General features: G+C 41.7%; 1 protein-coding gene across 5 annotated transcripts; it reads left to right on the forward strand.

Annotated features, from left to right (window-relative positions):
* Window positions 1–835: 835 nt before the first annotated feature.
* LOC123121564 (serine endoprotease DegS) lies at window positions 836–10,657 on the forward strand. Of its 5 annotated transcripts, none has more exons than XM_044541583.1 (15): window positions 836–1,075; window positions 1,460–1,565; window positions 1,655–1,675; window positions 1,990–2,055; window positions 2,173–2,304; window positions 2,366–2,496; window positions 2,569–2,587; window positions 2,682–2,866; window positions 3,052–3,182; window positions 4,699–4,816; window positions 5,821–5,913; window positions 9,332–9,397; window positions 9,488–9,570; window positions 9,651–9,751; window positions 10,206–10,657. In XM_044541583.1, exons 2-15 carry the CDS (start codon window positions 1,469–1,471, stop codon window positions 10,253–10,255), a joined length of 1,293 nt encoding a protein of 430 aa, XP_044397518.1. In that variant the 5' UTR covers window positions 836–1,075; window positions 1,460–1,468; the 3' UTR covers window positions 10,256–10,657. The 5 variants fall into 5 exon arrangements, with proteins under 5 accessions (XP_044397518.1, XP_044397519.1, XP_044397514.1 ...); XM_044541584.1 differs by having other exon boundaries at window positions 2,393–2,496; XM_044541579.1 differs by having other exon boundaries at window positions 837–1,075; window positions 2,582–2,866.
* Window positions 10,658–11,418: the final 761 nt, after the last annotated feature.

The following is an 11,418-nucleotide window of genomic DNA, read 5'->3' on the forward strand; positions in this document are numbered from 1 at the left end:
AATTTGCCACTGTTTACTTTGCAATTGATATTTTGCCACTTCTTAGTTGGCACTTTGAGAATTTGCCATTACCCACGTGAAATACCGAATTTGCCCATGTTCTCGATTGGCCGAGCACGCGGACGAGCTCTTACTGTTTTCCTGTCAGAACTGCTACTGATTATTCCTTGGGAGCATGGCGAGCATGCAAACAGCTGGTCGATTCTTCTATGATAGCAAACGAAGGATCTTTTTTACGCTAATACACATCAGTGATTGCTCCCGCTCCAAGAGTCAGGATTACGCATCGCATCACCTACCATTTGTTTAGAGCACAAGAGTCTATGCGGCCGGCCAGTGCGGAGGCACTAGACGTGGGCAGCACCAACAACACTATGTGCGGTGGCGGCGACCAGTAGCTACTGCTGTAGCACTAGTACGCGGACGAGGAAGAGCAGCATGGGGCAAGCGGGTGTCACTGGCGAACTAAGTAGCATGGGGCGGCGGGTGGAAACGGCTGAGCGGCTCGGCGGCAGCCTAAGCACTCGCCGGCGCTCCCTAGCCGTTGTGGTGCGCTCGGCACCGCATAGGTCCTCTCTGTAGCAGCTGCCCGGGCGCAACAGGGGCGACGGCGGCGGCGGCGGAATTATAAGTTAGGGTTCATCCCGATTTAGAGGAGGTTGTGCAGTCAAACAGGTAAAAGGGTAGTTTTGTCCTCTGTTTTATGGAGTTATTTTGTCTATCATTTACATAGATTGTTTTTGTGTTGAAAAGTGACAAAAAATTAAAGTGCAAACTAAGAAGTGTCACCAGATCAATTTCAATGTAACGAGTGGCAAAATGTCAAAGTCCAAAGTAACCGGTGGCAAATAATCAAATCGCCCCAGAAAAAAGCCCCCTTCTTCCCCAACCCTAACGCACCCGCTGCCCGCTCCTCCCCACCAAATCCCCCCTTTCCCACCTCCCGGCGGCAACCTCCCGCAAACCCGGCGTCAGGCCTAGGACCGCTAATTCGCCGTGCCTCTGCCCTCATCTCAAGCACGGCCTGCTTCCGCGATCTGTGGCGGCCCCGCCTAGTTTCCTTTCCACCTCTCTGGTGAGTCTCTGAAAGCTGGTTCACTGTCTCGTCCTCTACTCATCTTCTCCTGATCGTGCATAAGAAATTTGACTTTTGTAGCACATGACCCGATTAGTTCATTTCTCCTGGTCAGTCACACCGCCGATGCATTTGGGATTTAGCAGCAAGAATCTTAAAGCGTCGACTATCTACATCTATTTACACCATAAATAATACAGTACATCCTATATTTGCATGGGGTTCGCGTCTTGTCATTTTTGTTGCTTGGGGAAAGCGCACCGTGCTGTCACGCTCCTCAGTAGATATAGATGAACTTTTTTACTTGAGTCTGTTTGTTGAAACATGCTGGTTCAGATAACCTTTTACCTATATGTCAATAGTTTGGGCACTCTTTCATTGTAGGTCTAGGAGATGCCTATAAAGAGTCAAGGATGTGCACACACGGAGGAAGGAGGAGGAGTAAGCACAAGTAAGAAGACTTCTTTACAATCCAACTCTGACCGAGAAGGTGAACAAACCACACACATTTCTGGTCTCTCCATTGACTTGTGAATCATCATTCAATAAGTAATACTATTAATTGTTCCTTACCTGCAGATTCTCCGCCCCTGAGTGATGGTTAGTTCTATTTTGGCGACAACTAGGGATGGGGTGTTCGATCCTAGTATTGGATCAGACATCCGAGGCAACATTTCTACTGTGAAACAAAAACATTATATTTATACATATGCATCATTATTATTATTTTACTATTGAAACAGTATTTTCTAAATTAACCCCACATAACAAATCTTGTGCGACGGAGATATTTTTTATGTTTGAGTGAAACTTGTCGAACCAAAAGCCATTCCTTTTTGTTTTGGCACATTGCAACCTTATCTTGCATATGGCTTTCACTACTATTCGATTCACATTTCACCTTGTTGCACCAGACCTCCCTCGCATATTACGCAAGCGCCTACTTCCCCGCGGTTATCCTTTGCCATCCAAGTTTGCTGGCAAGTCGTTGTTTTCCATTTTAATGCACCCCCCCCCCCCCCCCCCAAAAATATTATTTTAATGTGTTTCTAGATGTTTATTCTAACCCTTACGGTGTGCTATGTTTCTTTGGTTAGGGGGCATACGCTTGGTGAATACATTTGAGCTCTGCTTTGGAAAGTTGGATGGCTACAACGAAGAGCACACTAGCATTAAATTACTTGCTTTGAGTGTCTGTCGGTCCATTGTTTCACTCGCTTCTTTCAAGGGTAAAAATAGGTATTCCAATGGTTGTTGGTTAATCAGTAACTAAAGCTTCGATCTGTGTAGGAAGAATTAGACAGTTTACTTGCACAGGCACAATCATAGAGCACACGCCACCCAGCATGAGAACTCTAACATCCGCTAGCTTGATTAGATCGTCTGAAGAAGATGGAAGTAAGATACTTGATAAACTGAAGGTTTGCACTGCTAGTCAATTTTTTCCATCCCATTACTTCTTTATGACTTTTGCTTCTTATAAGATGATATAGTTGTTGCTTGCAGATCAAGGTGCGCCTGCCCAGTGGCAAGCTTGTTATAGGAACGTTGTGGAAATATGATTCATATTATAATATCGCTGTTGTTAACATCAAGGCTTCTCCAGAACTTCGTGAAGCATGCATTCATAATCAAGTGCCAGCTAATGTTAAATTGTCCCAAAGTAAACTGGTGGCTATTGGACGAGCCTTTGAATCCGGAGAGCTTATGGCCACAGGCGGGACACTGCTGCACGGAACTACCAAATTTGACTGCCAGCAACTCATGGCATCTACTTGTAAGATCACAAAGGTATTTCCCTTATCATCTTTTATGACTGTAGACAGATTAATAGAAGGAAAAGTAATACGACTAGATTAAGACACATTTCCTTTACACTGGGAACATAAAAATACTCATATTGAACTATATTATAGCGTACTTAAATATAGAATATCCTCAGCAAAGCATGTTTACAATCATTATATATGTGCTAGGCTGGGATTGGTGGCCTCATTGTTGGTTCTGATGGAAAGTTCATGGGCATGAGCTTTTATTATAAGGATGGAGCTCCTTTCTTACCATTCAGTATCCTCCAGAAATGCTTAAAGCACTTCAATAAATTTGGGTATGTTTTGAAGTTCTGATTTATGTACTTTGCATATATTCCAATTCAATCACATGTTGACAGCATATTGAACATTTCATTCATCCCTTAGTGTCTACTACTTTACCGCTGGCTTGATTGTGGATATCTTAGTTCAAAACTCGAAACTGAAACTAGGATATGTTTTTTTCGATAAAGGGCGATTTTATTATCTCAAAATGTAGCATCAAGTGGATACAAAGCATTATGAGTAACACCCGGCCTCTGCATAACTAAGATGCACACAGCCAAAACCAAAAGTCTGACAAAAAAATCATGAAATACAAACCGACAAATCGGCAACAGTAGAGTCCTATAGACCGACACTATGCCTATGTCGAAGAAGGTGGTGGACCAATCCGTAGGTTATGCTGCCATCCATGTCGCGAAAAAACCTCCGTAGCCACCTGCTCCAATCGCGTACACACTGCCTTGAACAGTGGTTGGTTCTCTGGTTGTTGTAGCATAGACTATGTACGTAGCGAGTGTGTACACCGGAAAATAACTTGTAGAGGAGAAGCATTTTTGTCATTAAAAATCAAATCGTTTCTACATAGCCAAAGCGACCAAATTAAGGCATATGCTCCCATCCTTATTAGCGTTTTGAACCTATTTGGTATTCCGTCCAACCAATGACCAAAAATATTGCCAACATTTATGGGCGGATATAAATTTGACGCTATTTGGATGACTGACCACGTAGAACGTGCAAACTTGCATTGAAAGAAGAGGTGTTTGATTGTCTCGTCATGAGTACAGAAACAACACTTCTTACTCCCTGGCCAGTTGCGCCGTGCGAGGTTGTCTTTCGTTAACACAACTCCCCTACGAATATACCACATAAAGATTTTCACTTTTAGTGGAATCTTGGACTTCCAAATTTTCTTGTTATTACTGTGTTCTTAAATTGATAAGTATATTGGTGATAATTGGGGGATACCAAAATTACGCTGCCACCTACCCAGCTGATCACCAGTTGCCACAGTTGCTGCATGGTTGGCTCATTGAACTACCCAACTGCTGACAGGAGGGCTATCAATTTTCAGTTCAGAAAAGAAGGGCTGACGATATTCATAATCTCTGTAGTCACATCCTGTTCATTTGAGCCATGAGAAACCAACTGTTTGTCCTAGCCAGTAGCTGAGTAAGCAGTTTCAGCCCCCTTAATGTGTGCTGGTCTCTGTTCTCTTGGTGGTCCTAAACCTGCTTTTATTATCGCCGGTTCCATGTAGCTGAAACTAGTTGTCTCACATATTCACATAGCTTTATGCCATCTACTCCCTCCGTTTCTAAATATAAGCCTTTTTAGAGATTTCAATACGGACTACATTCGGATGTACATAGGCATATTTTAGAGTGTAGATTCACTCGTTTTGCTCTGTATGTAGTCCCTATTGGAATCTCTAAAAAGGGTTATATTTAGGAACGGAGGGAGTATATTGCTAGCAGATTTCTTATTAATAAACATTTTGAATGATCAATCATGTGATATATGCAGGAGAGTTGTGCAGTTATCGCTTGGTCTAAGGATTGGATCACTTCAAGCTGAAAAATTGCATGTCCGTGAACAAGTACATGACAGCTTCCCCAATGCACATGGCATTTACGTACAGATGGTGACTACCCACCTTATCTCTCTTTTCTGTGTTGCTGTGCTGCTTCTATGTGTATTTTCTATCTGATTGTTGGGGATGTTTATGGATTCATGTATTGATTATTTTTAGTTGTATTTGTTATCTATGGTAGTAACAAAAAAATGCATCAAAAATAGCATTGACAGCGCCAAGAATAATCATGGGGGATTCACATATACCCTATTTCTGTATTCCCCACAATTTGGAATATTGTTGATGATTGTCCCATCATCAAGCCCTTCATAACCCATTATCCATAGAAATATCTTCTCACAAAAAAGTTGTCTAGGATCACATTAAATGGTTCCCACAGCATAGGTAGAGTGTATGGGCTTGGAAGTGGGAAACTGGGATTATGCGCTTAAGTAGTGATATCAGAACGAGTTTGCTAGTTAGTACCCCATCCTTTTCACAAAAAAGTAGCCTAGCATCACATTGAATGGTCCCCACAGCATTGTAGCGGCAGTTCGGCTCCCAGCCTATTGCTAAACCCTTAGCGACGTCACAATTTTTAGGTGGGTCCATGGGTGGTTGATTGCTTGCCAGTTGCCACAGTTGTGGTTTCCTGCACTTTACTGTTATATGACCCATGTGTCAGACTCAACTTTTTGCCAGAAGTGCAGTGATGATTTTTTTAGTCGCACTTTGTGTCTTTGTCTAACCTTATTTGTGGCTAAGTCAGCCTCAAACTAACAGTCCTGTAGAGCGTAGGGATTTTGAACTGGGAACATGCTTACCAGCGTATTTAACTAGTTGTGATGTTAACATGAGTTAGATTGTACTGATTACATGGGAGGGATGTGTCAAAGTGTTGCATGTGCAAAATCATCTCGAATGAGAACAAGAAAAATGGACATTAGCAGATATATGTGAAAACTAATCTTTTGATATTGAATATGAACATATTTGGACATTTATATCGTGAGGACCACTTGTTGCAGTGATTTGCTTGATAGTTTTTTGATAGATACTTGTTTGTTTGATAGGTTTCTGATAAATCGCCTGCAGCAGATTCTGGAATCAAAGTTGGCGATGTTATTACCAAGATTGATAAGCTTGAGCTGTTCAATGCACAAGAGGTTCTGTTCTTTTGTATTTCTATTTTTTATCTTGAAACTATTCTGTGAAACCAGACTTCCATTTTTGTGGCTTGATGGGTTAGTTGGGTTGGTATCCTGGAGTCCATGCCTGCCCTGAGCCTGAGAAGCGAGTGTTTGTGTGATAAAAATGTTTGATTGGTGACCTGTCCTGTTAGTGTGTGAAAACATTTTAACATGCTTTGATTTATTAAAATCGAAGTTATTTGGTAATCAAAACCCAGCACAAAGAACCCTGCCCCCCTCCCCCCTCTCTGAGCCATGAACCCAAATTTCTCTCTTTAGAACTGTACAGAACCCATTGACAAATCCAAATCAACGGAGGAGTCATGAATCCCCAACCTATTTGATGTACGTTTGAGATCCAGTTGATTCAATTCCCACTTGACCTCATCCCTGTCCGTGCTCTCGTTGGTGGCTGTGACACCGGTTCTTTGCTGAGCAGAGGAAGCATTGAGGCTGGCTCTGGGTGTGACGGGTGGTCATGGTGGTGGATAAGGATGTGCAGGCGATGACTCTGGTTGGCTATGGCAGCGAGCATGCCGAGGCTTGCTCAGTGCAGCCATGGTGACGAACACATCGGGCAGCTACTTGATATTTCTTTCCCCCTTGTATCCCTGTGATTAACGTCTGCCATCAGTTCCAGACCGCTGCTCCTGCATGCCAGGCACCCAAATCTTGATGCCTGGTCCAGGCTAACCACACTTTTGCATTCTCCAGGCCAGGTTGGCGTCTTCCTCCCCAGGACGCCGGCCAAACAATTTGCAGGCAGCTTCCTGGGAGACTCTTGTCCATGCGAATGAAACCAACCTAAGCCGTTGCTTTATAGATACAATTTACGATCTCTTGCTTGTGTTTCACCTCACACCTAAGCATCACGTTCTTACGGGCATCTGCGCTCTAAGGAGATCATAATACCACCACTGTACAGCATGGTTGCATCATGCTGTGAGCAGGCTTCAACTTAAAAACACCTGATTTGGCACCAGCGTTAGGATTAGGAACAGCAGCTGGGTAAGCATCATTCTCATCCATGGAGGCTGAATAGCAACATAAGTACTGTAGTAGTAGGAGCATGAGCACTGGGGAAATATGAAGTCGATGCAGCTCTGGTAACAAAGCAGTAGGCAAGCCAGGACCTTTACTAATCATGTATTATAGCAGAAAATGCTTCAAGGAATAAGTAAACTATATAATTTTGATTTACTCTGTCGGTCCTGGTTTACAACAGTTTATTTTTCCCAAGTCAGTTTTTGTAGGTTTGAGTTGTTTGACCAAGTTTATCAAGAAAAATGTTGACATATACAAAAGTACAATATGAGAATACATTTCATGATATATATAGTGAAATTCATTTGGTCTCTGTTGTTATATGTGTTGATATAAACTTGGTCAAACTGACATAGGACAAACAAACTATGCCTTGTAAACCCAGCCAGAGAGAGTAGGATTATTCCTGGTATATTTGCAAAATTTGAAGATTTGAGATTCCTTCAGTGTTCTGAAGTTCAAGCATGATGACAATACTTGTCAATTTAATCAGTTCAAAAGTTACAGCTAATACCTAGCTTCATGACAATACTTGCTAATTTGCGTGTTAGCATGCTCTGGGTGCAAAATAGAGAGTAAACATTTGAATTGTATCTAATGGACTTTTGGTAACAGTAACTCAAAATGTGACTGAGATGGCTGATGCTTTGTCTAACTGGATTGGGTTATTGACTAGTTTGCTAGAGGAAAATGTGCTTGTCCTTGTTTTGTGCTAGAATTCATTTTGCCATGAATAAAATATATTGGATGTCACAATTGTTTCTGGAAGCTGTCAATTACTCCTAATTATTTAAAACTGCACATCTGGGTCCTAAAAGTATTTGAATCATTCATGGCATGTCCTATGCAGACCCGGTCAGCTTTGACCTTCGCCCTTGGCAGGTTGACCATTGGCACGTAGAAAATATTTTGCACATAACCCCCTGAAAAGTTATCTCATAATTTTGTCGTCCCCTCTTCTAATTTTACACGAGGGGCATGCAACGATGTCGTCCTCGTGGCTGCCGCTGAAACTGAAGCCGGTCGTCGTCCTGACTCTGGCCACCTGCAGTGTGGTTAGGGCCACCAGATGGGAGTCGGAAGGTATGGTCATCTTTTCGAAGTTTGTCATGCTGTCCTGCAGATTGGCTGCCAATTCGTCAAACCCCAGCTTGGCCTGCGAAGCCACATTAGTGGCAGAGGCAGGCTCCACGACGGCAATCCACCTTAACCTCCCCTCCCATCTGCTCGCACATCCCCCCTCCCCTCTAGTTGAATCAGCTTTCTACATGCATTGGCAGATCAGAACACCACACTTGAAGCAGTGCGTGTGTGCATATTTCCCTACTTAAAGTCGTTGTAATTTTGTAACCAGGTTGACTAACTGAGAAGAAAAAAGCTCTGGCTAAGAGGCATCAACCGAGCACCAAATTTTTTGCGTGTGTGATTGCTAATGTTCATCTTTCGTTCTTGTGTCCACTACTCGTGTGTGTTGATTTGTGGGAAAAGCTAACAGGAGAGAGCAGGGCCATGAAATTAGAAGAAAGGATTTTTTTGAGGGGTTTTATGCTAAGTGTGGCTTACACGGCGTTGGTTAACCCACCACGTGTGCAGGTCAGATCTGATTGGGGTTGTATGGGACCTAAGGTGAACAACTTATAACTACTTTTAGGATCAAGTTATACAGTTTTCAAGAATTGGGACTTAGTCGACACATTTTTAAAAAGAATTAGGACCTTCAATGTATTTTACTCCTTTTCATTTTGTCTGCTTTTGTTCTTTCAAATCCTGTGGATCATTCTAATACCAGTTTGAAATAATCTATTTTTAAATAAAATAATTTAGTAGGTTCTACCTTAGTTCCTCGTTTTTATAAACAAATAAGAAAACTCAAAGCATACAGGTCAGAATGCCAAATGTCCTACTCCCTTCATCCAAATATGTAGGACCTAATACATTTTTCGAGGTTACATTTGACCATGGATTAGAGCAATAATATATGACATGCATGTTACACAAAGCATATCATCAAATTCGTGTTTCAAAGGAGTTTCTAATGATATAAATTTGTATATCATACATCTCATGTATTATTAATCTTATTAATGATCAAAGGCAACATCGAAAAACGTCTTAGGCCCTATGTATTTGGATGGATGGAGTATATTAAGTAGAGCTTTGTTTGCCTGCGCAATATTTGGCCAACATATGATTGTTAACAAGAACTGAACAGGCATCTTGTATGGATCGAGAGGAACTCTATCCTATCTATTTGTTAGTATGATGATTTTCACTTGTGTATAACCTAGCGTACATATGGCTGTTTCTTACAAAATCTACTGCTTGTATCGATTTTATTTGTTCTTGCCAGTTCCATGAGCTGATTTTGGACAAGCCAAAGCGTATTTTGCGACATGGTGAAGGAATGCCTTTTACGGTTAGTTGCAGCTTTTGTATGCTGGATTCATTGTGCCTCAACACTTATGCTTTAATTATTCTTTACGTTGTGCCATTGCATTGAAAATAGGTATGTGTCCTAAGGCCAAATAGTAATGGTCGTGAGTTCCCTGCAACTATCAATGCTGTGATAGACAGCAACGAGCAAAACAGGTTTTTTTTTTCTTTTCTGTCAGTTAATTTGTTGATTTTTATGTCAATATTTTTTGTTAAGTCAATCCTTCCAATGATAGTTGGCTGGTACCCAAGACAAAGTGGCTATATCCAGATGACATACGTGATGCTGATAAGATGCCCCTCGTTCGGAAGCGTTTCAAACCTGACTACACATTTCGTGAGAATCTTATCTTGTATTCTATTGTTGATAATGTTTAAAGGAATACCTGCTACTGTCATCTTCGTTTGATATTTTTTCATCTGTCATATTTGGGGTCTTTGCCACTTTAGCAACATACGAGTCCATGTAGGGTCTCGAAAAACAAGACGTTCATGTAGCTCCCTGTGACATTTTGGTACCATTTTACATTTTTAGAATAACTGTAAAAAATATTAATGGGCATCAAGTAAAATTGCTGGTTTCTGTCAATTCTTTGATGCATATGAATCGAACTGGACAAAAAGGAATCGGGTCCTCTCTTTTTTGACACTAAAGAATCAGATCCTCCCTTTTTTTAACTAAAAATCAGATCCTCTCTCTTTTTGAACTAAAAATCAAATCCTCTTTGTACAGTGTTTAAATAATGTTACTTGCTAGATTTCTCATGGACATGCTGTCGCCTGTGTTTCAGCCCCCCTTGATGGAATGGATCTACATACAGAAGATTCCGATGAAGAATGAAGTGGAGCAAAGGTTTGGTAAAGAAAAGCTTGTGTTAGCATGAACCGGGCATGAACATTTCCGTTTTTTTGATCTATATTTGGACCGAGCAGCATGTGGTACCGCTAAGCTACGTTGGCCCAGAAGTTTGGTTTGGTTCACTTTAGCTGTTTATGCGATTCGGAAAATCGCTAGCATGGGCTTGATTAATCATTTATGTAGAGCCTCGTTTTTTTAGCAGTGTAGAGCCTGATGAGATGTATCCTTAATCTTGTTAAGAGGCGGTAGATGAGTTAGTTAGGGCGAAGTTTGTTAGAGCGGAGATTTGTTTCTCAGATGCTTCTTGTATCTCCACTGTTTGCTCTGCGCAGCCCATTTGTATCCACTGGCATTTCGCGTACTTATCGTGATTTAGTTTGCTAATCTGGCCCACACATTTACATTTTTTAGACTAAACACATAACTTTTCTTTTTTCTTTTTTCTTTGTGAAAAACACACCACTTTATTGATCTGACAATGGTTACTAGGATACAACAATTGAGGTTCGAAGACTAAAGGGGTCTTCTATCAGGCTACCAGTATAGCATTGGGGTCAGCTGACCCCAATGAAATTAGGTAATCACCACGGAAATTGCTTTTGGAGCAATGTTATTATGGCGTAACATGTTTTATGGTGACCGAGCCCCTTCATAACATTATAACGCTTATGGCGTATGGCATGACGACATTATAGACACAACCTAACTTTGTATGATAGCAAGTTAAATCACAGTTTCAGACATAATCTAACTCTGTAATATGTATGACAACAAACTGAAGCACCTAGAAGAGTCTGAGTCACTAGAGCAATTTCTGGAAGCTCTTTACCCTCCCCATCTCCTTTTCCTTCTCTCTCTCTTCTCTCTTTCCGCCTGCCTCTGATACTCTTTTCCCTCCCGATCTTTCTTTTCCTTTCTGCCGCTGGTTGCTAGTTCCTGTGCGTGCCAATTCTCCCGCCGCTGGCTGCTGGTCCCCATGCGCACCACCCTGCCTATGGCGACAAAAAACGAGTCATATGGACCGATATGGGGACGCCACATGCCAAAAGTATTGCGAGCCTGAACGCTTTAGGCTGGGACCATGCCACACCTTTATATCTAGCGATGAGATAACTACATCTTGAAAACACTGTTTTGAAGGCCGA

Source organism: Triticum aestivum, chromosome 5D (assembly GCF_018294505.1).
Source record: "Triticum aestivum cultivar Chinese Spring chromosome 5D, IWGSC CS RefSeq v2.1, whole genome shotgun sequence".
In the NCBI taxonomy this organism is placed as follows: Eukaryota; Viridiplantae; Streptophyta; class Magnoliopsida; order Poales; family Poaceae; genus Triticum; species Triticum aestivum.

Bases quoted from the DNA above. Each gene is read 5' to 3' on its own strand.
- LOC123121564 (XM_044541579.1), top strand. From the start codon at position 1,469: ATGCCTATAAAGAGTCAAGGATGTGCACACACGGAGGAAGGAGGAGGA. The intron at 2,497-2,581 runs GTTTGCACTGCT...TGTTGCTTGCAG, and splicing joins AGATACTTGATAAACTGAAG to ATCAAGGTGCGCCTGCCCAG. The intron at 4,817-5,820 runs GTGACTACCCAC...TTTGTTTGATAG, and splicing joins ATGGCATTTACGTACAGATG to GTTTCTGATAAATCGCCTGC.